The 27,447-nt window shown below is 36.7% G+C and overlaps 1 protein-coding gene across 1 annotated transcript in view; it reads left to right on the forward strand.

Moving 5' to 3' along the window:
* Nucleotides 1-27,447, forward strand: part of LOC148301916 (mitoferrin-1-like) — a 37,308-nt gene that overhangs the window by 6,167 nt on the left and 3,694 nt on the right. The window contains exons 2-4 of the mRNA XM_088272515.1: nt 4,994-5,079; nt 19,480-19,610; nt 23,618-23,674. Of these exons, the coding sequence (XP_088128641.1) occupies nt 4,994-5,079; nt 19,480-19,610; nt 23,618-23,674 (274 nt within the window). The remainder of the gene's footprint in view (nt 1-4,993; nt 5,080-19,479; nt 19,611-23,617; nt 23,675-27,447) is intronic.

Here is a 27,447-nt window from a genome sequence, read left to right on the forward strand (position 1 = left end):
TACGTGACCGGTCCCAGTGCGGTCACTATAGTCAGCTGACCGTCCCTTTGAAGCACTGGGGTGTCGATCGGGAACATTAGAGACGCGTTGTCGAGGCCGATAAGCAACTGCGGCTTGATAACGCCTCCGGTCTGCGCGAGCGCGCCACCTTCACGAACAAGATCCAAGTCCTTAATGGTCCTCGCCCTGATCTCGAATTCCCCGTTTTGTTCATTTTCCAAAGTCACCGTTACACGCTGTGACCTGTATGTGTTGCCTCGTCCACACGCGCCTTTGATCGTCAGATTCCTTGCTATCCCCGTAGCACCTATCGCGCGGGCGACACCCTCCTCGAGGAGGGTCACAGACGCAGCCTCGTCCAACAAGGCGAACACTTTTGCGGTCCCCCGCGGTCCCTTCAAAGTAACCGGCAGCACTTTGAATGTGACCGGGACCTCACCGTCATTTATCCACAACACCTGCGCACTGTCCACAGCGTCCTCACTTTCATCTTCCACAACACTGTCCGTGCGGAAGGAGTGCAGGATCCTATTGTGGTGTTTTCCGCATACATCACAACTTCTCGCTTCACAATTTGGCACCTTGTGCCCTGATTCCAAACACTGGTAACACAGTTTGGACGACCGCACAAAGTCCCAGCGGTCATCCACGGTTTTCTTCTCGAACCGTTTGCATCGGCGTATGTTATGCCCGTTGGCCTTACAAAATACGCATTCCTTATCACTTGTTGTGTCGGCTCGACGCGTCGAGCGTTCTCGCGGCGGGCGGGCTCGGCGCACTTGTCGCGCTGACCCGCGCGCTCCTTGTCTCTGTTCCTCGCCACCATTCTGAACAGACCTCCGTGGCGCGTGATGCCGGCGGTGATCTCGTCAAGCCAAGCGGCGAGATCGTAGATACTGCTCCTCGTTTCGCGGCGGCGATCGCGGAACCAATCCCACCGGAGTTGCGTCGGCATCTTGGCAACCATCTCCGCTAGCAGCTGCGGGTTGTCGAGATAGCAAGCGTCCATCCCGTCCACGGTGGTGATGACGTTGCGTATCGAAACCGCAAAATCCACGACTGCTTCATCTGCGGGGTGGTCGGCGAGACTCGGCATCCTCCGGGCGTCTTCCAGTATCTGCGCGATGATGAGTGTCGGGCTGCCGAAGGCGTCCTCCAGCGTCCGCAATATTTCCGACACGTTGCGCGGATACAGTAGCAGGCCTGCTACCATGTGACGCGCACGCCCTTCCAGTGCGCGCGCCAATCTTCCGATGTTGTCAGCGTCCCCTATCCCCCATCTCTCAGTAGATTGGAGATATGCCGCGTTGAAGCGGCGCCATTCCCTCGGGTCTCCGCTGAACTTGGGCAACTCCGGCGGCTGCCCCGACCATCGAAAGTAGTCCCCGCCTCGGGGTGAGGGCTCCGCGTAGATTGCTCTTCCGTCATCTCTGCGGTGCCGTTCGTCCGGTCGAGCTCTGTCGACCCATTCGCGTACCGGGTAGCGATCGCGTTCGTCCGGTGCGCGCCAACGCAAGCCAGAGGTTTCCATACGCCTCGGCTCCGCGTTGCCAGTAGGCGCCGGGCCATGTCCCCCGGGCGCTTCTCCTCTGTGGCCGGTCAGTTCGTCCCGCGATTCCCCAGCGAATCGCGTAGGTTCCGGATCCAACACCGGAACCGGTAGAGCTGCGGCCGATGTCCTGAATCCCGTTCTGGGCTGATTGGCGGCGTCGTCCTGCCGCGTTCGTAGGTGGGTGGATTGTTCGACACCCGCGATAACCTCCCCCCCTGGGGAGCTTACGTTAGCTGCTGTCCACTGTGACAGGAGCTCACGGAGTTGCTGGAACTGCCTCTCGCTGCTAGCGGCTAGCTCCGCCATCTGGCGGCGCAAGTCGCTACTCGCATCAGTTCGGACTGAACTGACCGAGTCCCGACCCTCCTCACGGCGCTGCTCTTCGGGCTCCATGGCGACGTTGCGTCCCGACCTCAGGGATGCAGGCATCGTAGCTGGAGACTGCGTTGAAGGATCCGGCTCGAAGGACCAAAATGTAACCGGCGTGGGTTACGTGCGATGACTCTCAAAAATGTACACGCCTGGCCTTCTTCGGAATCTCCCAACTATGCCACCGTTGTAAGGGGTGACGTTCCAGACGGCCCCGCCGTACCGAGTTACCGAGTAAGCTGGATACGGACGGAGGTGAATGGATGTATGAGCCGGGAAGAGCGGGCACTGGACCGACAAGTCAACCTCAATAGCCCTGATATGGGCTTTCCGAAACTGGTCCGTGAATCGGTATAATGAGGCGAAGCGGTCCAGGCTGGCGGCGCGGCGAGTCGTCCAAGGAGCGGGAGCGGAGAAATGAAACACAGGTTTCAACAGTCACACCAGAACTAGTTTATTATTAAAAAATGCGACCTCTATATACCCGGCCGTGATCGCGTACCGCCCGACAGTGGGAAAGTACAGCCAATCAGCGGCCGGGGGAGAGAGACAGCCATATCTCTGTCTCTCTCTAATGGGCACCGGACGGGCTACACTTTCATACCGTACCGGTGCCGTTCCAACAGTTCGTTATTACATTACAATTTACAAGTTTATTTTATCAGTAATCTATATCAGTAATCTATTTATACAACTTAACATCTAGGCGCATTTAATATTAACATTGTCTTATTCTTTCTTACATCTAATACATTCTGTAAATACATGAGAAATCGGTAGAATCCATAGAGGCCCTTCTTCGGGCCGCATTCTGACGGGCGACCGTTTCGCTCGCCGCCAGGCGCCTGGAATTCTTTTTTAGGGCCGCCGCACGGGGTGTGCGATCTGTCCGTAACAATACTAAATATTTTTCAAATGGAGAAAAAACATTCAGGTTTTACCTAAAAAGATCTGTTGCACAGTAAAAAGTTCAATAAGTGGCTTGATATTTATTTTGAATACATTTTATTATATTTTTAAACTTAAAAACGTTCTCCTGAAAAATCTAGTTTTTTGATTTTTCAGGAGAACGTTTTTAAAGTTTAAACGTATAATACAATGTATTAAAAATAAATATCAAGATACTTATTGACCTTTTTACTATGCAAAAGATCTTTTTAGGTAAAACCTGAATGTTTTTTCTCCATTTGAAAAATATTTAATATATTTAAAAAAATAATTAAATAATACCTTTTCTTCAAAATGCAAAAAAAAACACTTTCTGCCCTGTAGCGGGTAAATATTAAGTTATAAATATGCCGCTTTTGCTGGGATATAGTACATTTTCTGGGCATTCCGAAAACATGCACAGCTGACAATTGACGATTTTTTATATATGACATTGTTGAAAGGAGTGAGCGACATGTCGTATGCGGAATATTTCGTATTTGTGAAGAGGCCAGTCTACCAGGAACTTCTCGCTGTATAGATAACAAAGCACCCAAGACAGTGGCTTGTTTCTCGACTTGTATTTGAACAGTACTCATGTATGTTTTGTACGAATGATGTCATTGTTTTTTTTACTCAAATTTATGTATGTATGTATTGATTTATGTACGCACGTATAGCCGCTTGTGCATTACACGGGATTTTACCGTCCGGCAGTCCGGTTTTGAAAAATGAAAGCGACTACGACAGTTTAGCGCAGAGGTTCCCAAACTCTTTTATCTCGTAGACCCCTTGCCTTACCTGATATTAATTTTTATCAAATTCATTAACTTCAAATGTATTTTTAACAGCCGGTATATGTAGTGCTACTCACTTTGAACCACACATGTTAGGCTTTATACATTTATATTTTAAATTCAAATTAAAACATAGACCCCTTGCAAGTTGTCATAGACCCCTGGGGGTCGATAAAGACCACTTTGGGAATCGCTGGTTTAGCGTGATCGAATTTACGCGCAACGAAGAAATATGGACAAAAGCACAAGCCAATCCAAGCCAATCGTCCGTTTTATATGCCAACTGACGTGCTGGACGGTAAAATTCAGTGTTACTCCGTGTAGGGCACAAACGCCCTATATGTATTACAGTGAAACCTCTTATAACGAGCATAATTCGTTCCAGCATCTTAAACGTTAAGCGAAACACTCGTTGAGCGAAACACTCGTCAAGCGAAACACTCGTCGAGCGAAACATTCTTTGAGCGAAACACTCGCTAAGCAAAACATTTTTTTCCCATAGAAATCAAAGTAAAATACGATAATGCGTTCCATACCGATAGAATACAATTTTTTTATTATAATTTTGTATAAACGTTTATTCATATAAAATTACTTATAAATTGTTAAGGAGTTTAACATCTTGGAATTTAATTAACACTCATCCGTGACTACCGGTTTCGGAATAATCATTCCATCATCAGGTCATTAAAATAAAATTATTACGTTCCGACATTTGTACAAAAATAAAAAATATATACAAATGTCAGACTGTAATAATTTTCTTTTAATGACCTGACGATGGAATGATTATTCCGAAACCGGTAGTCACGAATTTGTGTTTCATAAAGTGGTATTACGCAAACTGAACGTTGAATGATAAGGAGAGTGTTATATTACCATAACACAAAGTTAACAATGCTTATAATATACAAAACATTTTATATTTTTTAAAAACTATCTAACTAATTAACGATCACGCCGCTTCCCCGCAAGGGTAGGCAGAGAGAATAGGATGCCACACCACTCTGTCTTTGCAAACATTCTTCGCCTCTTCCACGTTCATGCATCTCCTCATACATTCCCGACGATTGTTTCGACTCCTAACCTGACCGCTTTCAAGTGTTTGGCATACCTGATCGTGCCAAGTTTTTCTCGGTCTTCTGCTCCTTTTTCCAATTAGATTCGGCTCATAAATTTGTTTTACCGTTTTTCCTCACTCATATTTTTTATACAAATAAAATGCAATATCTTCCATTTCAAATACAACCTTTTTCATTTAAAAAGTAAAGACTTACGCCATAGGAATATCATTGATGTATGTAATTTAGGAATACGAACAGCAAATAATCTTCTTCTTTCTTTTCAGACACGTATGCAGTCATTAGGAGTAACAAAACAAACTACAGTATTGAGCACATTGCGACACATGGTGCAACATGAAGGCTTCTTTAGGTAAGCTGTTATTAATAATTAATGCCGTTGCAAGAGTGAATCACACATGCAAAGTCGCCTTTCCATATCTCTCTCCTTCAGAGCATACGGGACCCAGTTTCCCTGCCGATGAACAAGGCCCATAGCCTTAATTTTGAGGCGGTTTGAGGCGGTTGAAAGTGCCACGTGGGTGTTCGAGGCAGCGGGGGACAGGAAAACAAAAAAACGAAAGGAATCTATTTAAATCACAGAGAAATATTAAATTTTTATAAACGGCAAGAACTAATTCAACCCCCTAATATGTACAGTGAAACCTCTATCTATCGTTTTTAAAGGGACCTAGTGAAAAAAAACTATGAATGCGGGATAAAGAAGTCAATAACAAGGACATACGATCGAGTAAAAATACCGTCCTCCCAATCTGCATAACCATTGGTAGGTTGAAATTTTAAGAATACAAGTTTTAGATGTTAATAAATGTATTTATTAAACAAGAAATACGAAGTTGAACAAAACCCAATGATCTTCAGACTTCTTCTGCTGCATCCATCACACAAGCTTTCGATAGTCTGTATCCCACACATAGGAATATTGTCATCAAATGTAACAAAATTTAAATGAATGTAAAAAAACAGACAAATTATATCAAATATGTAACATAATTCAAACGATGAATGCGGTAAAATGGTGGATAGAAACGATCGATGCTATCTATTTTTGTATGAAATTAATTCGGGGTAGAAGAAATAGACGACACATCCGGGAAAACGATTATTCGAGGAACGATAGATAGAGGTTTCACTGTATTTATTTCCGGTACGTGGAATATTGTGGATGAGTATCATCGCTGAACAACAAACTAGACAAAAATATCTAAATCTTCTAGTTCATAACCATGATACACGATTTACACACAACGAAGGTTTGACAGTCCCAAGAATTAACAATAAATATGGGAGTCTAACACTGCAATATATCATTCCGAACATTTTTAATTTGTTGCCGACGGAGGTTAGAGGTCAAAATAAAATATGGAACAAAGGCAAAATAAAGGCATGGGTAATTGATCAAGAGTTAATTCTATAAAATTGTAAAATAGTTTATATTTTTAAAAAATCTCCCACTTTTTTGTATGTACCTATATTAGAACATTTTGAGTGTGTCCAAATACTTGTTCACAAAATCTGGATTATCTCCAATTACAGGAGTCATTTTCACATTATTTTTTGACATCTCATCAAAGATGAAGAAGAATATGAAAGTCTGGGCATTTACGGGGTTGACGACCGTCATCTTACATCTCACATCTCATCAATAGATGTCTCTAGTGAAGTTCTAGTGATTCAAGAACAAGGTTTCTAAATTGGTTCATATGCATAGAACTTCCAAGAATTTGAATAGTGTGGTTGTCAATAATGGGTAGAATTGGTGAATGTTACACGTGTGTAAAGTGATCACTTAAACCAGCCTATGACGGTCGTCATATTTTATTAATATTAATATTTTAATATTTTAATAATTAATATTTTATTATAACTTGATTATAATGTCTACCGGATTCGAAGCGAACCGCTTCTTTTTAGCTTCGAAACCGGTATACATTATGATTAAATTATGATAAAATATTTATAGTGATTTTAAAACACAGTTATTTTTTTATTATAGAATGGAAAATCACTAAGTTGATGGTTCAAATATAAATGAAAGAAAAACGGATTTTAAGAAAAAAAATTCAATTTTAAATGTTACTTGGGTTTAAAGAAAATTAAGTTGTGATTAAGTATATTTTGTCCGCCTCCGTAGTGTAATGGTCAGCACGCTCGGCTACCGTTCTGGAGGTCCCGGGTTCGATTCCCAAGGGGGGTAAAATAAATATAAGTAATTTTTTCACTGTTATATTTATTCAATATTACCATGGACTGGTACCTGAAGCGGAGGGCTGATCACCTTTCCTTCATGTGTAAACGATCGAGATAACACTGCGTTTATATGAAGCAGTGCCCTATGCACCATTGGGGTGCGGTAAGGGTTTTATTATTATTAAGTATATTAAGGCTTAAATGAAAAGCTACAAAAATGATGCATCCGTGTGCAAATTCGGCCAGAATCATACGTACGATTTTAAATTTAAGTATGCTATTTCGAAGGGTTGAAAATAAAAATCGAAACTCGATTCATGATTCCAGTAATGGTTTTCATATTGACAGTCGCCTTACCCTTGATGTTATTTTTAGATTTTAGTATGCCCTTGTAAGGTTTAAGGCTGTATGGTCGAATTTGAAGAGAGTAGGGCGGTTCGGATTCTAAAGAAATTTATGTATATGTGTTTAAAAAACACATAAAAAAACCAATTTGTTTTATGGCATATTCAAGCGAATGCCATAACTAGGCGAAACAATTGTCACGGAATGGAGCTGTGTCAGACGGGAGGAATATCTAATTTAACCTATAAAGACTCGTTTTGTGTTTATAACAGCCGATATAATTAATATTTTCATTCATCATTTTCATTTGGGAAATTCGCCTTCGAATAAACGCTGTTTTAGTAAAGTGGCAATGAATGACGTCACAGAAACGATGGAGTTATTTTAATGTTGGTGTCATTGCTAAATTATTGACGGCTCTATTTGTTGATGTCTATGGTCCACCCTCCCACCCCCCTCTCCCCTCAAATTTGGATAACACAAATGGTAGTGTAGTTTTAAACAAACAATTCATACTACTACTATTACAGCTCTAAGCCATAGACAATAAACCATATGACGTCATAAAACGTTCGAAGACGGAAATTGGATGACGTATGCGAACGCACGTTTTTCGTTTTATTAAAATTTCTAAAGTTTAAACCTTCATATCTCCCTTATTTATCTACATATTTCAATTAGAATGCTACCGATAGTCTTGTGATTTTTCATATTGATTATGTGATTGTTCGGAAAAAAATCCACATCGCCGCGGGTCGGGAATCAATGTCAATTGGAAAACTGCCATCGCGTGTCGTGTGCATGCCCCGGAATGGGCTAAAGTCGGGAAAGTATCTCGATCTGGAGCCACACGCGATGGTGTAGTTAGTTTCGGGCTTTCCGACATTGCAGAGTTCAAGGTCTGCCTTCCGACGTTGGTTTGTGCGTTAAATACTTATTCACACGCGCCTTCCATATTACGTCATCCAGTGCACCGCCTGCATTTATTTTTAGCCGTTTTGAATCATATTTCGTTTGTATTTTTTCATTTTTTGAGTCGTATTCGTGACGGCTATACAGTATTTGGTGATATTTCTCTGGTGTGTTCTTTTATTGGTCAATCCACGTCACTTAACGCACGAATAGATCTTTATTTAATTAGTATTTGCAGACTGTTGGCGTCAGATCTCCTCGTCCTCAGGTTGTAGGTCCTCCTATCATAGCTAACGTCACCTAGGGCCAGTTTTGCCATATACTTATACAGATTTATCTGTATTGATACAGATTTTAGGCTGCCGTTACAGATGACAGATTTTATTCTTAGGTAGGACTTTTAGTTTTATATAGATTTTTGGGATTGGACATAGTATATGATAAAGCAGAAGAATGAAAATATGTACTTATAGATTCGAGCATGATTAACATTAGATAATAAGTAGGTGACAATTTGTTTTATATTGGGGTGCGTCATTTATTATTGGGTAGGGTACTATTTTGTCTTGTCACGGAACATTACGCAATTACGTTTTAATCAGTGCTGACTGGAAGATAATTATTTTAAGACTTGTTTAAAAACAAGTGAAAAGGGTGAAGAATATGCATAGTGTAAGTTCTGTTCAACAGATCGTGCTGTTTGTATCAAAATTTCAAAGCAATGGCAAATAGGCACCTACACAGATTTTGGGTTATTGAATCTATACAGATTTTATACCGAGTTTTATAGACTGTTCGATTCAGATTTTTTGGTTTGGCATATCGCTCACTCCTTTCAAGAACGTCATAAATAAAAAAAACTTGATTTTTCAGGAGAACGATTTTAAAGTTTAAAAATATAATGCAATGTATTAAAAATAAATATCAAGCCATTTATTAAACTTTTTACTGTGTAACAGATCTTTTGAGATGAAACCTGAAGGTTGTTTCTCCATTTGAAAAATATTTATTTTATTTTTAAAAAAAAATAAACAATACCTTTTCTTCAAAATGCAAATCAACACTTTCTGCCCTAGAGCGGGTAAATATTAAGTTTAAAATATGCCGCTTTTGCTGGGATATAGTACATTTTCTGGGCATTCCGAAAACATGCACAACTGAAAATTGACGAATTTTGAATTATGACGTTCTTGAAAGGAGTGAGCGATATGGCAACACTGCCTTTCTGTAGCACCCATGGATTTTTTGGTCTTCCTCTAGATGTCTTTCAAGGATGTTCCACGGCGATTCCCTGGTTCACAATACGTTCAGGTTCTCTGCTTCTTATAAAACCTACCTATCGAACGTCAGTCTGCTACCAATCTTCATCATTTCTTCAAACAATTATCCGCGCCCGATGGTGCATAGGGCACTGCATCATATAAACGCAGTGTTATCTTGATCGTCAACACGTGAAGGAAAGATGATTAGCCCTTCCGCTTCAGGTATCAGTCCAGGGTAAAGGAGTGAAAAATCGCATAAAATTATTTAAACCCCCCCCCTGGGAATCGAACCCGGGACCCCCAGTACGGTCAGAGGCGTGCATTCTATATAGTCAGAAAAACAGTGCCTACTAATATAAAAACACGACCAGTGCCTACTATGCCTTATTCTTGTCCAACCCTACTGCCTATCCCGATTAAAAACTCTGTGCACGCCACTGAGTACGGTAGCCGAGCGTGCTGACCATTACACCACGGAGTCGGACAGATTTGTATAGATAAAGTAAGGGTTTTTAGAAACAGATATGTGTCGGGTTGTGGTCCCGTGGTTAGTGTCGCGGACTCTTGAGTCAGATTTCTCGGTTAGAACCCACTCTACCACAATTTGATACCTATTTCTAATAATGAGCCGCTTAGGCTCACAGAAATAGTATGAAACTGAAGTATTTTTGTAAATAGAAAAAACACAAATAAGGTTTTATAAAATGCTATAATACTGACCTAGTTTTTGTCTTAAGCTGTTCCATATTTTTAACATATTTATTTAATTTTTTTTTAATGGGATAGTTTTATCCTTACAAAGTTAAAAAAAAATAGTCAAAAATTAAAATATTGACAGTAAAACATTGTCATCACATAACACAAGCGTGGCTGCAGTGTTGGCAATATTAAAAATTAGTAAAAATAAAACCAGTGTCTTATTATCTTTAGTTACTTTGAAATAAGTCAGTAATAGGGGCTAGGCCAGTATAAGGGGCGTTTACCTTATTTAATTTTTTATTAAAAAAATATTGACGCCTTTAGACTTGCCGATCTCGCATTTGGCGCGCATAAAATACTGAATGCTCTAACGATGCATCGTTTATAGATTCTGCGGAGGAGGCCTTACATGGTATATTATATATAATATGTATAAACAAATGGAGATAATTACTATGTTAATCTACCGCAATAACATCCGTACAATAATTCAATACCTTCCAATGACTTGGCACTTTATGTAGAGGCGAAACCGGCGTTGTCAGATTCTTACGTATAATCAATAGGCATAGATACTCCAAGATATGTTTCATAATTCAAAATGATTTTTTTATGATCTGGAAACCACTCTCTTGCTTGCTTTCCCTCAACTGCTCCCGTTTTTTTAAACAGTCAATTTTATATACCAACTTTGTTCAAATATAAATGTAAACGTTAGTTTATTAAAAATCCTGATTTTACCGATTGCTTTGACGGCTAAAAACATTTAAAAAATAGTGTTTTTTTAAAGTTTGTTTTTTGTATAAAAAAAACCCAAACTCTTAATAATGGCAGCGCCATCTATTGAATACGCAATACCAAACATTTCTCATGGCGGACAGCGTGTTACTTGACAGCTGCTACCGCTTTCGCATTTTCGATGCATTTTTTAGTTTTTAAAATTTTCAATGCTTTCACTAGCATTGTGAAATTAAACATATTACATATGTGCGCTTTACATTTTTTTCATTTGAACAGATTGAGCCACAGTAACGCAGGGCCGAATACAGGTAGTTAATTAATAAAATAAGAAATAAAAACGTTTTATATAACAAATTGGACGTTAAAATAAAATTTACAAAATAAATTATAATAAAATAGTATGAATATTCTAAGTAGTAGTACCTTGGATTGAAAGTAGTATTGAAAATACTGTCTGAAAACTTTGTTTAACGTCCAATTTGATTAGTCAAACGTCCAATATGATTTATTAAACGTTCAATTTTGATTATTAAACTCCAATTTGGTTTATTAAATGTCATATTTGATATGTAAAACGTCCATTTTGTCTTGTTATACGTCCGATTCGATTTGATAAACGACTAATTTGGTTTGTTAAACGTCCAATTTGGTTTATATAACGTCCAATTTGATTTTTTAAAGCGTCTAATTTGGTTTGTTAAACGTCCAATATGATAAGTTAAATATCCAATTTGACAAGTTAAATGTCCGATTTGGTTTATTAAATGTCCAATTTGATTTATTTAACGTCTAATTTGATTAGTTAAATGTCCAATTTGGAATATTAAATGTCCCATTTGATTTGTGAAAACCCTGTAACAAAATCTTGCGACGTTTGCGACGTTTTCTGTATTTGCACACATTAAAATAGCCACCTTTATTGCACATGAAAAGACCACCTAATAAATTATCATGACGCACACAGATAAGTGTGTAATTTTTGGCTCGGAACATTCGTCAGTCTTACTACGACCAAACGTGTGTGTTCGTCGGCATTTCCGTTTACTTTAGAGTGAACACCAATTAACGAGGCGAATGTCTTCTTCTTCTTCTGATTGGTGTAGACCTTGTGGCCTGTTTTTAAGAGGGATTAGCCTCCTGCGATGTCGATTCCCAGCTGTCGATTCATCTCTTTGGCGGTCTGCCCGGGAGTTGTTACCTTGGGGTTGGCCGTGCAATGTGGGGGAGTCTGGAAAGTTCCATTCTCCTCAGATGCGCATAACATTGTCTTCTTCGTTGCATTCCCCACCTAACGACGTGTTCGATCTCGCACATTTCTCTTATCCTGGTGTTCCTTATTCCATATCTTAGTAGTCTCTTGCCAGAAATGCTCCTTAGAGTCATCATTTTTGACACATTAAGCGTGTTTTTTGTTACTGCGGTGTCCACTCTGCATTCGCATCAGAGTCCTTCAATACTTTCTCGGGTGTACCGCAAGGCTCTAACCTGGGTCCATTTTTGTTTTCTATTTTCATCTTGCCAGATATGCTCCTTAGAGTCTTCATTAGTCTCGTAGTTTTTTTTTTACTTATTAATTTATATTTTTATTATTTACTTATTTGATAATATATTTTTATCAGTGAAACTAATCGCCTAGGTATCTTTTCGATTGATTGATATAACAATATATTGATAAACTGCAGAGATAAAATCGTAAATAATGATAGATACGAAATGATGAATGGGATTACCGCGAAAACGAAAATAATTCTTAGTAAAAACTAAACTAGCGGTGCACAATGGAGTCCTGGTTCCAACCCTAATGTATGGAAGTGAAATTGGAATGTTTACCAATTGGACGACCCTGACACATTCTTGTGAATGAAATCTATCTGTTTTTTTCTTCTCTAATTGAATTTATTTTTAAATAAATAATATGTAATAATAATTTAAATAAATATGTTAATTTTTATTTTTCAGAACCTTTTTATAGTTTAAAAATAAAACACAATGTATTAAAAATAAATATCTAGCCACTTATTAAACTTTTTACTGTGCAACAGATCTTTTTAGGTAAAACCTGAAGGTTTTTTTTTCATTTGAAAAATATTTAGTACTTATATAAAAAAAAAATTAGTCAATACATTTTCTTCAAAATGCAAAAACAACATTTTCTGCCCCTGTAGCGGGTAAATATTAAGTTAAAAATATGCCTCTTTTGCTGGGATACAGTACATTTTCTGGGCATTCCGAAAACATGCACAACTGAAAATTGACGATTTTTGATTTATTACGTTCTTGAAAGGAGTGAGCGATGTGTATTGCGGGCACTTGTCTAAACACGTGAATGAAAGGCAATATGCCATGTCCCCAACAATAGCCGGCAATGTTGTCATGAATCATTAATAGCGTATGTATTGGAAGCAAATGCGAGGTCAAACGATGAAAATATAAATAGCAATACAGTATTATGCATATTGTTTTGATGTTACACATCCATTTTATGTAACAGTTTAGCGTTCCTTCCGACATTGTACCTAGCGTTTTTTTTAAACCTCTTCTTCTTCTTCTTCTTCTTCTAGGACTAGGTCCTGTCATTCTCGGGTCGGTCCTGGGAGGTGGAAGACCAGCTATCCTTCCATCGTTTAGGTGGTCTTCCTGGGGGCCTGATCCCGCCAATGCTGCTGTCCGCTGCCACCCTCACCACTCGATCCAAACTCGCTCTTCTCACATGATCTCTCCAGAAACGTCTTCTTTCTCTTCCCCATCGCACAACATCTTCAACATCGCAGATTTTTCTTATATCCGAGTTTCTTACTCTGTCGCGAAGTGTTAGGCCTGCAATGGATCGTAGAGTCTTCATTTCGGATGTCCTAAGAAGGCTTTTTGTTCTCGCGGTGTCGGCTCTTGTTTCCGTGCCGTATGTCAGGATCGGTCTTACGCAGGTTTTATAGATCCTCACCTTACTCTCTTTCATCATGTATTTGTTTCTCCATACAAAATTTTTTAAGCATCCAGCTACAGCAGAGGCCTTATTTGCTTGCTCTCTTACTTCATTGTAGAGGATATTGCTGCTGGACACTTCGACACCCAAATACTTGAATTGCATAACTTGCTCTATGCTTTTGCTTGCTCTATGTTTTTTAAACCAATTCAATAAAATAACAAATAAAAAAAATATATACTCAAAAATTTAAAGAAAGGTACATAAGTATTATGATTGGTAATATCATGTCGGCCCTGTTGACGAATTTTCGTAATGTCTAAGCTAATTACAATTCACAATTTCGCTGCCGGTTGAAGATCATTGTGTACGAATTTTCACTATTTCGCTGCCGGTTGGAGATCATTGTGTACGAATTTTCACTATTTCGCTGCCGGTTGGAGATCATTGAGGACGAATTTTCACTATTTCGCTGCCGGTTGGAGATCATTGTGTACGAATTTTCACTATTTCGCAGTCGGTTGGAGATCATTGTGTACGAATTTTCACTATTTCGCAGTCGGTTGGAGATCATTGTGTACGAATTTTCATTATTTCGCTGCCGGTTGGAGATCATTGTGTACGAGTTTTCACTATTTCGCTGCCGGTTGGAGATCATTGTGTACGAATTTTCACTATTTCGCAGTCGGTTGGAGATCATTGTGTACGAATTTTCACTATTTCGCAGTCGGTTGGAGATCATTGTGTACGAATTTTCATTATTTCGCTGCCGGTTGGAGATCATTGTGTACGAGTTTTCACTATTTCGCTGCCGGTTGGAGATCATTGTGTACGAATTTTCACTATTTCGCAGTCGGTTGGAGATCATTGTGTACGAATTTTCACTATTTCGCAGTCGGTTGGAGATCATTGTGTACGAATTTTCATTATTTCGCTGCCGGTTGGAGATCATTGTGTACGAATTTTCACTATTTCGCAGTCGGTTGGAGATCATTGTGTACGAATTTTCACTATTTCGCAGTCGGTTGGAGATCATTGTGTACGAATTTTCATTATTTCGCTGCCGGTTGGAGATCATTGTGTACGAGTTTTCACTATTTCGCTGCCGGTTGGAGATCATTGTGTACGAATTTTCACTATTTCGCTGCCGGTTGGAGATCATTGTGTACGAATTTTCACCATGTCGCTGCCGGTTGGAGATCATTGTGTAAGAATTTTCACTATTTCGCAGCCGGTTGGAGATCATTGTGTACGATTTTTCACTATTTCGCTTCCGGTTCAAGATACTTGTGTACGAATTTTCACTATGTCGCTTCCGTTTGGAGATCCTTGTGTACGAATTTTATTAAATATTTGAAGTATACGAATATTCCCCATTTCACTATCGGTAAGAAATATCTGAGCAAGCTAGGAGTGTATGTTAGGACAGACGAGTGTGGCGTTTCATCCTCTCTGCCTGCCTCCGCGGAAACGGCGTGATAGTAGTAGTAGTAAACTTTCGCACATATTAACTATGGATTTATTCAATTCGGAATGCGGAACGCAAGGCGAACGCAGTTTTCTCTTGAAATCGGTACAAAATAAACACTGTATCGAGTGTACAATTTCTGGAACGTCATATTGTTTCTCTGGGAGTGTTTTTTCTTGCCAATGGTTTCCTTGAACAATTACTTTCTCAGCGGGCAGTTAGCTGTGCTCAGCGGGCAAATTAATGCACAATATACTTTTTATATACTTTCTATAACGTCACATTTGTGACGAGGAAGAACTCATTTTTTCAATACAAAAATTCTGTTTTAAGAAAAAAATCAATTTCGCAAAATGTGTCCGCCCCCGTAGTGTAATGGTCAGCACGCTCGGCTACCGTTCTGGAGGTCCCAGGTTCGATTCCCAAGGGGGGTCAAATAAATATAAGTGTTTTTTTTCACTTTAATATTTATTCAATATCGCCCTGGACCTGAAGCGGAGGGCTGATCACCTTTCCTTCGTGTGTTAACGATCAAGATAACACTGCCTTTATATAATGCAGTGCCCTATGCACCATTGGGGTGCGGATAAGGGTTTGAATACGTAAAATGTTACCTGGGTTTAAAGAAAATTAAGTAGCGGGCCATCGATTATCCCGCCTTAAGGCTCAATATACGATAAATCGCAACTTTATTTTTTAAAACCCAGTTAACATTTGACGTAATATATTTTTTTTTCTTAAAACCCCGTCTTTGTATTGAAAACACTATTTTTTCTTCGAAATGAAAAAACATACATACATATATGGTTTTGAAACGAAAAAAAATACAAAAAATTATATATATATATATATATTTTTTAAAAAAAATTACATATATTCTAAATAAAAATGTGCGCGGAATACACGCGTGGCTTCTTGCGCTGCCGGTCGCGTACTGAATTGTATATTTGAAAGTGTTTTGCACCCATAATATTTTCGAGGTTTCAACCTTAATTAAAAAAGGGGGAAACTAGCCAAATGATTGAATGGTTGAATTTTCTTGTATTTTATTACCTTTAATAAATTTATTACCATATTATTATTATTTTCTTAAAAGATAAATATTCGTGTTTTTATTATTTACACAAATATTTCAATTTCACACTATTTCTGTCAGCCTAAGCGGCTCATTGTTAGAAATAGGTATCAAATTGTGGTAGAGTGGGTTCGAACCGAGAAACTCTGACTTAAGAGTCCGCGAGTCTACCCACGGGACCACAACCCGACACAAAATTAAAAAAAATTGATAAAAATACATCCAAAATTAACTAAACCCAGACTGTTACTTGTTTATTATACTTGTGTGAATTACATAATATCATTATGTCACTATTCAAATTTAATGGCGCTATGAGATAAGGATAAAAAGTTACTAAATAATTATTTAGATTATTTATAATTTAATATTCTCAATATTATAAATATTTAAAGCATTTACTTTGTGGTTAGTCATTTTTACTTATTTATTTTTTTACAAAAATGTTAATAAAATTAGTATATAAACACTCACCGAGATTTTTACGTCTACCGGTTTCGAGACGTACCCGTCTCTTCGTCAGGACAATCACTAACACAGCGGGTAGTATTGTTTGCATGCTGTGTTAGTGATTGTCCTGACGAAGAGACGGGTACGTCTCGAAACCGGTAGACGTAAAAATCTCGGTGAGTGGTTATATACTAATTTTATTAACATTTTTGTAAAAAAATAAATAAGTATAATTTAATGTTTACATAAAATTTTTTTAAATTACATAACAATAATAATAAAAGAAATCTTGTACATGTACGCATAGCATTACAATACAATTTATAATATAGTATAAAGTTAATTTTTGTCCGCCTCCGTAGTGTAATAATGGTCAGCACGCTCGGCTACCGATCCTGAGGTCTCGGGTTCAACTCCCAGGGGTGGGGACAAATAAATATAAGTGATTTTTCATCCTAATATTTATTCAATATTACCCTGGACTGGTACCTGAAGCGGACAGGTGATCATCTTTCCTTCATATGTTAACGATAAAGATAAAACTGCATTTATATGATGCAGTGCCCTATGCACCATCGGGTGCTGAAAAGGGTATGAGTAAAGCTAATTTTAAGAGAAAAATAGGTAAAAAATACAAAGAAATTACAATCTACAAAAATTAAATAAAATTTACTATAATATGTAAATATGAAACAGTAAAAAGATAAATGTTAATTAAATGATTTCATTACTTGATTCGGCAGTCACTTTGTGGTAAAATCTATCCAATTTTGATTAATGTTTTACATAGTAAATACCACTATTTCTTAAAATCTACTGTGACACGTGTTTCGATGCGTTCCACATATTTTTTCCACATTCGGTGTTTGAAAATGATGTGGAATGCATTGAGATGTCACAGAAGATTTTGAAAAATAGTGGTATTTACTAAGTAAAACATTAATTAAAAAAAGTTTATTATATGCTCTATCTCAGATGAAATTGAACGCTTGTAATAATAAATCACCTAATGAGTTTTGTTTTATTATACACGTTTCGAAATCAAGCAGATGTTTTCATCTACTAGTTAGTTAAAACATCTGTTAGTTTTCGAAACTAGTCGTGCTTAATAAAATAAAACTTATTAAGTGGTTTATTACAAAAGTGTTTAATTTAAAAAAAAATTCAACATGTCATTCCACAAAGTTAATGCCGAATCAATAAGTAATATCTCGGATGAATATAAAATTAAGAGTAGGAAATTTGATTTAAAAAAATGTGATTTTAATTACAATAATATTTGAAGGACAAAATTTATGTTTTAACAATTTTTTGTTCTTGCATTTTGAATAAAAGGTATAGTTTAATATATATTTTTTTAATATACTGAATATGTTTCAAATGTAGAAAAAACATTCAGGTTTTACCTAAAAAGATGTGTTGCACAGTAAAAAGTTCAATAAGTGGCTTGATATTTTAAAATTTAAAAATAATCTCCTGAAACATCAAGTTTTTTGATATATGATGTTGTTGAAAGGAGTAAGCGACATGTCAATGACCTTATCATATATGGCATTATTAACCTTTCCCGTACTGATCATCCAAAAATGACACGTGATCCGAAACGGGGTACCAAAAGACCCAGTTTATATTTGTATGGAAATCATAGTACGCAGCTCGCAGCAAGTACCAACTTGCCGCCAACTGAGTAATAGGCGGTGCGTCCGTTCCGACTCGTCGTCAAGCACTGACTGAATGAGAGGCCGGAAATCGGAGTAATCTTATTGTCTCGCTCTCCTTGTGGTAATACCACATTTATTGGAGTGAAAGAAATAACATGTCGCTAGCAGACAAAAATTAACCTGCTGATATATAAGTACATAGATTTTGCGGTAGGTACTGACCGATTGTGCTTTTTATTAAATACAATATTTTGAAACATTTAATGATTAGAAATTATAAAAATAAAAAAGGAAAATTTTTCGTTAATACTATTTTTAAGATTACAAAAAATATGGAGTAAGTTGCTCTTATAATTCTAAAGTTATGGAATTAAAATTCATGTATGGGGGATTTCGATCCCCCTGTTAGATCCGGCTAGGTTGATTCAATAACAATAACAACTTCTAGCTGTTATAATAAGTAGTAAACTATATCAAAATAATGAATCAATTTATATGAACTTGTTAATCATCCATTTTTTATCTTTTAAAGAGATATCTGGTTTTGTACTTCAGAGATATCCTAGACTAGAGATTTTCAATCTTTTCAATAATTGATTCGGCAGTCACATTGTGGTAAAATCTATTCATTTTTAATTTAAATTTTACTTAGTAAATACAACTATTTCTTAAAATCTATTGTGATACGTGTTTTAATGTATTCAGCGTCATTCTACGGTGTTTGAAAATGAAGCTGAACGCATCGAAACACGTGCCTGATGCGGAGGGCTGATCACCTTCTCTTCATGTATTAACGATCAAGATAACACTGCGTTTATAGGATGCAGTGCCCTATGCACCATTGGGTGCGAATAAGGGTTTGAATGAAATGAATGAATGTATTTCACATCCAGATCTATTCATTCATCTCTTTCAAAAACCATAGCTGTGGATTTGTCAGCATTCATCAGCAAATCCCTTTCCTTGCACACTTTATACACCTTTGTCACTAGCGCCATATGTAATTATTGTTTTTTATTATTGCAGGCCTTTGCGGGGCATATCAGCTGTAGTGGCAGGAGCGGGTCCGGCACACGCGTTGTATTTCAGCACATATGAATATGCCAAGGAGTCCTTATCGAGAGTATTCAGCCCGAGATATGAGCACTTTGTGTATGGTAAGTTCACTCTTTTTCCATTCCATGATTTTTAAACCAAACCATCCACTCAAAGTTACAGTACACTTCCCATTTTCCGGATGGATGGCGAAAGAAAATCTTCCATAATCGATTTCCCATGAATTCATGAAAAAAATATGAACAAAGAGAAATTTTAAACTGCGCTATATGTATATCTCAGTGGTTCTGAACCTTTTTAAGTCAAGGAGCACTTTTGATCATAAGGATAATTCGCTGTGCATCAAACCTAAAGATTCAAAAAACATTTTTTTATTAAAAATATCCCCTTACATAAACCCTTATCCGCACCCAATGGTGCATAAGGCACTGCGTCATATAAACGCAGCGTTATCTTGATCGTTTACACATGATGGAAAGGTGATCAGCCTTCCGCTTCAGGTACCAGTCCAGGGTAATATTGAATAAATATTACAGTGAAAAAATCACTTATATTTATTTTGCCCCCCTTGGGAATCGAACCCGGGACCTCCAGAACGGTAGCCGAGCATGCTGACCATTACACTACGGAGGCGGACTTTATAAAATTAAACAACTTTGTTTTAACCACTTTTTTATTATTCGTACACTTTAACCCACCGTTTTCGACAAGAACCTTGTCATCATCAGGGTTTATTAAATTCAATAACATTAAAAACGTTAAAATATTCATAATTAACTACATTCCCTTACCAAAAACTTCCACACACCTTACTTTTTTAAATTAAATTTTTATTAAATTAAATTAAATTGGTAATATTGTTTGATTTATGTGTCCTTATTAATATTTTTTATTGTAGAAAATTTAATTTTTTTTTATTACTATAAAAATAATATTTTTGTTGGTTCAATTTTTGTTTTCCTTCTCAAATCTGATCGTAATGTTTTTTTTCACAATACCTTGATTGTACTTTCTGATTACCTCTGCGTTCAAATTATTTATAATACTTACAAAAAGGAGAGTGAATGCTGGGAACAAAGTGAATGGTGTACTGAAATCAGTTATAGCAAAGAAAAACCTATCAGTGGAAGCTAAACTGGCAGTGCACAACGGAGTCCTGGTTCCAACTCTAATGTATGAAAGTGAAATATGGAGTTGGCAAAAGAAGGATGAAAGTAGACTGAATGCAGTCGAAATGCGATCTCTCAGAAGAATGTGCGACAAAACGATGTATGATAGATGTGCGAATAGTGAAATAAGGAAGGAATGCAAAGCTGAGATTAGCATTATCGATAAAATTAAGAAAGGTGTGTTGAGATGATTTGGACATGTGGAACGAATGAGTGAGGAAAGAACGGTAAAACATATTTATGGGGCGAATGTAAGTGGGAAAAGAAGTAGAGGAAGACCGAGAAAAACATGGCACGATCAGGTATGCCAAATACTTGAAAGTGGTCAGGTAAGGAGTCGTAACAATCGGCGGGTATGTATGAGGAGATGCATGAACGTGGAAGAGGCGAAGAATGTTTGCAAGGACAGAGTGGTGTGGCGCTCTATTCTCTCTGCCTACCCCTTCGGGGAAGCGGGGTGATGGTTAGTTAGTTAGTTTTTACTTACAAAAATCAATAAGTATGAAATTCGTTGTTATAATTTTTTTCTAATGTCTGTATGCGGCCCTTGGGAAAATTTTAGGTTATCGATGCGGCCCAGGGTGCAATTTGCGTTGGCCAGGCCTGATTTAGAAGATCAGTGAATCCGTACTCTTAATACCGAAACAACGGTTCTTTCTTTGGATGAAACGCACCGATAAGGCTGGAGAATTTTTATCATGAATATTATGACTACTAAGAAATAAAAAAAAGGTTATCTAGGTGTTTTACAAATATTTGAGGCCATAAACATGATATAAAAGTGAGATACTGTTATTTTATCACTGTGGACAACTTTCTGTTTTAATGTGTTCTGCTGTCAACATGTGTTTCCACATTATAAGTACTATTGTGAAATGCGATCCCTCTGACGAATGTGCGGATGTTCGAATGGTGAAATAAGGAAAGAATGCAAAGCTGAGATAAGCATTATCGATAAAATTAAGAAAGGTGTGTTGAGATGGTTTGGACATGTGGAACGTATGACCGAGGAAAGAAAGGTCAAATAAACTTATGAGGCAAATGTAGTCAAACTTATGAGATCCTTAAGCATTTTGAATTTGAGCCCACTCCCTCATGTAGCGAAGCTAGGGCATCTTTTTTTCTTTAGATCTTTGATATATAATGCCAACTCTAATGGATAGTGGAATTCAACGGAGTGCTGGTTCCAACTCTAATGTATGGAAGCGAAACATGGAGTTGGCGAAAGAAGGATGAAAGTAGACTGAATGCAGTCAAAATGCGATCTCTCAGAAGAATGTGCGACAAAACGATGTATGATAGATGTGCGAATAGTGAAATAAGGAAGGAATGCAAAGCTGAGATAAGCATTATCGATGAAATTAAGAAAGGTGTGTTGAGATGGTTTGGACATGTAGAACGAATGAGTGAGGAAAGAACGGTATAACAAATTTATGAGGCGAATGTAAGTGGAAAAAGAAGCAGAGGAAGACAGAGGAAAACTTGCGACAGTCAGGTATGTCAAATACTTGAAAGCGGTCAGGTTAAGAGTCGGAATAATCGGCGGGTATGAGGAGATGCATGAATGTATAAGAGGCGAAGAATGTCAGCAAAGACAGTGGTGTGAGTCCATTCTCTCTGCCTTCCTCCGCAGAAAGCGGCATGATGGTAGTTAGTACATATGTTAACCCCTTGTGTTATTGTTCGAATACAATTCGGGTAGGTATTTTGCTGACACAGCGATTTGCCCGAATTCAGTTCGGGCACATTGTACACGAAACATTTTATAGTGATTTTATAGTGAATCCAGCTCGGGTCGTTCCCCCACTAGTCTAGAGAACGCATCGCGCGCGTTGAGTGTAATTTGCACTTTACTGACAATTACACGTACAGTGCCAACACTCATCGAAATCCCAAACATAATAGTGAAAAAAAGGGTTGCTTTTTTGACCCACTTTTTTCCAAGAGGTTGACCACAGAAGTGGTTGATCTAGTTATCTGCATTTAATATATTACTAATCTATGGGACTCCCAAATCTTTTATTTTCTAATTAAAATGTAACTTTGTTTTAAAATCAGTATAAATATTTTATTATAACTTAATTATAATGTCTACCGGTTTCGAAGCTAACCGCTTCTTTATCGAGACTGATTAATACTAAAACACTATCTACTTAACAAAATTCAAAATATTTTGACGGTTATGCAAAGGAGCTTGGGTAGATCTCAAGTGGCTTTATTTTTTTGTTGATTGGCAGTCACAGTCAAAAGGGATCAGGGACGATGAGTGATTGGAAACATATTTAATAACGGACTTTTAGAAAAATCGTTTACTTGTATATTTATCAGTTGTAAATTATTATTAATTGCCTTTGATATTTCTAATTAATCTAATTTAATTCCTCTATTGCATATCGCTTACTCCTTTCAAGAACGTCATAAATCAAAAATTGTCAATTTTCAGTTGTGCATATTTTCGGAATGCCCAGAAAATATACTATATCCCAGCAAAAGAGGCATATTTTTAAGTTAATATTTACCCGCTACAGGGTAGAAAGTGTTGTATTTGCATTTTGAAGAAAAGGTATTGTTTAATTAATTTTTTAAATAAACTAAATATTTTTCAAATGGAGAAAAAACCTTCAGGTTTTACCTAAAAAGATCTGTTGCACAGTTAAAAGTTCAGTAAGTGGCTTGATATTTATTTTTAATACATTGTATTATATTTTTAAACGTTAAAAACTTTCTACAGAAAAATCAAGTATTTTGATTTATGACGTTCTTGAAAGGAGTGAGCGATATGTGTTAATACATTTAGACCTTTATTTTTATCAAATGAGTGAAAATAATATCTCATAAAATAATCACTATTTTAATAAAAATAAAGGTTTTTATGAAAAATGTCCTAAAAATAATTCATCTGTATATTAGATTGTTAATTTTGAAAATATTTATTTCAGGAATGTCCGGGTGTTTAGCATCACTGGTCCACGATGGAATTTCAAATCCCACAGAAGGTGATTATGGTTTTTGTCTTCTATCTCCTGTATTAATGAAAATGTATTTTTAATTTAAGTTTTACTAGTAAATACCACTATTTCTTAAAATCTACTGTGACACGTGTTTCGATGCATTGCGCATCATTTTCAAACACCGTATTCAAATTATGCAGAATGCATCGAGACACTTGTCTCAGTAGATTTTAAGAAATAGTGGTATGTACTGAGTAAAACTTAAATTAAAATGGATAGATTTTACCACAAAGTGACTGCCAAATCAATTATTGAAATTAATAAAAATGTAATTGTTGGTTTGTTCAAAATCTTAAACCTCCTTAAGTTATTTGACAATCGATTTGAAATTTAAGCACAATGTCACATTGGAACATTTTGAGTGTGATCAAATACTTGTTCACAAAATCTGGATTATCTCCAATTACAGGAGTTATTTTCATATTATTTTTTGACATCTCATCAAAGATGAAGAAGAATATGGAAGTCTGGGCATTTACGGGGCTTACGACCGTCATAGGCTGAATTGGTGAATGTTACACGTGTGTAAAGTGATCACTTAAACCAGCCTATGACGATCGTAAGCCCCGTAAATGCCCAGACTTCCATATTCTTCTTCATCTTTGATGAGATGTCAAAAAATAATATGTCACATTAGAATACGCGCATGTTTTTATCTAACTATTTATCTATATAAATAAAAATGTTATTGTTTGTTTGTTCAAAATCTTAAATCTGCCCCACGGTAAGCAGTGTGATGGTTAGTTAGTTAGTTAGTCAGTCTTTTTTTTTCTTTTTATCATATCACTTTTATTTTTGCTGTAAGTTTATCTTTGTAACGTCAGAGCCAACTGTAATCAATTTAAATTGGCTATGGTCGAGTGGATTTCGCCAAATCTTGCGCTTAATGAGACACAATCGACTCTAACTAATTATGTATTACATATGATAGGTGTCTCAACTTGATAAGAGACATCTATCGTTCTTTTTATACAAAAGAAGATGGAAGTCCGAGCATCCCAGGGCTTACGGCCTTCTTTCGTACAAAAAAATAACGATAGATGTTTTATATCAAGTTGATATACCTGTAGTATTTGCATCTCATCCGTAGGGTGAATAATCCTGTGTCTGAAATAATAAATAATGTAATATTTGTGTATTTTTATTTTATTTTTATCCGCCTCCGTAGTGTAATGGTCAGCGCGCTCGGCTACCGTTCTGGAGGTCCCGGGTTCGATTCCCAGGGGGGTCAAATAAATATTAGTGATTTTTTCACTGTAATGTTTATTCAATATTACCCTGGACTGGTACCTAAAGCGGATGGCTAATCACCTTCCCTTCATGTGTAAACGATCAAGATAACACTGCGTTTATATGACGCAGTGCCCTATGCACCATTGGGGCGCGGATAAGGGTTTATTATTATTATTAAAATACTTCAATTTCATACACATTAAAGCCCGGGAATTATTGCGAAATATGACTTGTTACTGAGCCAAAGTAGAGAAAATTAAATTATAATAAAATTTTTATTTTTGTTTTTTTATTTTTTAAAAGAGAAATATTTGTGTTTTTATTATTTACACAAATGTTTCAATTTCATACTAATTCTGTGAAAAACTCATTATTAGAAATAGCTATCAAAGCTATTCGAACCCAGAAACTCAGACTCAAGAGTCCGCGACACTAACCACGGGACCACAACCCGAAAAATTAATATTTTTAATTATGTATTTATTATTATATTACATATCGTGGGTATACTGGCAGAAAACGTTAACTCTAAAATCCCTGTTTGAATAATCCCTGTTATTTAAAGCTTTTAGCCTGAATAAAATCCCCGCTAATAACCTTAATTACTTTACTAAATTTACTTGTAAAACCACATAAATATGACATTTCAAACTACTTATAACTAACTAACTAACTAACCATCACGCCGCTTCCTCGCAGGGGTAGGCAGAGAGAATAGAGCGCCACACCACTCTGTCCTTGCATTCTTCGCCTCTTCCACGTTCATGCATCTCCTCATACATACCCGCCGATTGTTACGACTCCTAACCTGACCACTTTCAAGTATTTGGCACACCTGATCGTGCCATGTTTTTCTCGGTCTTCCTCTGCTTCTTTTCCCGCTAACATTCGCCTCATAATTTTGAATGCAGTCGAAATGCGATCTCTCAGAAGAATGTGCGACAAAACGATGTATGATAGATGTACGAATAGTGAAATAAGGAAGGAATGCAAAGCTGAGATGAGCATTATCGATAAAATTAAGAAAGGTGTGTTGAGATGGTTTGGACATGTAGAACGAATGAGTGAGGAAAGAACGGTAAAAATACTTATATTGTGTATTTTTCCAGTTTATAGAATATTGACAACTTTAAATACTGTATCATTAGTCAAAATTTGATCTTTTTGAGTTAACGTTTTTTGCCAGTACACCCACAATATGTAAAATATTATTATAAAAATTGTGCTATGTAAAAAATATATTGATAAGAAAAGTTATTATTTACACATGTCGTTTTAAATGTTACAATTACTGTAAGTCAAATGGCGCCCCCGAGTTGATAATAATTATTTTCGTATGTCATTTTGAATGTTTCAATTACTGTAAATTGTAAGGCGCCGTTTAGTTGATAATAATTATTTTTGTATGTCGTTTTAAATGTTATCACTACTGTAAATTAAGAGGCAATGATAATAATTATTTTCATACGTCGTTTTAAATGTTACCAATACTGTTCATTAAAGGCAATGATAGTAATTATTTTCGTATGTCGTTTTAAATGTTACCACTACCGTAAATTAAAAAGCAATGATAATAATTATTTTTGTATGTCGTTTTAAATGTTACCACTACTGTAAATTAAAAGGCAATGATAATAATTATTTTCGTATATCTTTTTAAATGTTACCACTACTGTAAATTAAGAGACAATGATAATAATTATTTTCTTATGTCCTTTTAAATGTTACCACTACTGTAAATTAAAAGGCAATGATAATAATTATTTTCGTATATCGTTTTAAATGTTACCACTACCGTAAATTAAAAAGCAATGATAATAATTATTTTCGTACGTCGTTTTAAATGTTACCACTACTGTAAATTAAAAGGCAATGATAATAATTATTTTCGTATATCGTTTTAAATGTTACCACTACTGTAAATTAAAAGGCAATGATAATAATTATTTACGTACGTCGTTTTAAATGTTACCACTACTGTAAATTAAAAAGCAATGATAATAATTATTTTTGTATGTTACCACTAGTGTAAATTAAAAGGCAATGATAATAATTATTTTCGTATGTCATTTTGAAAGTTACAATTACTGTAAATTGTAAAGCACCCACGAGGTGATTTTTCACGAAAATGGATCTAAATATACATATATAGATTGGTCAATATCATTGGACCTACAAGCCATTGGGAATTTCCATGAGTCACTTGACGAAGCTCAACAACAAATAAGTTACAAACGGGATGTGTCAGTATTGCGTCAAACATTGCAATAAATATCTTTATTCTACTCGATAATTTAGGACTAGTGAATTTTCTGTACATCGATTATGTGAGAAATTAGCAGATAGTATGGCGATTGCCCCGTCTGAGCAATTCTCTAGCTTGCTATCGCTACAGCGTAATATCGGCTTGATCCGTTACGTGTTTAACTTTAAATTAATCTACCGAGTTAAGATAAGCTGATATACTTTTACAGTTTTTATCGGTTTATCTAACTAATAAAGATATAATAATGTATTTACATCTT

This window comes from Brachycentrus maculatus, unplaced genomic scaffold, assembly GCF_059751285.1.
Source record: "Brachycentrus maculatus isolate JH-2025_06_01 unplaced genomic scaffold, ASM5975128v1 h1tg000503l, whole genome shotgun sequence".
Lineage (NCBI taxonomy): Eukaryota > Metazoa > Arthropoda > Insecta > Trichoptera > Brachycentridae > Brachycentrus > Brachycentrus maculatus.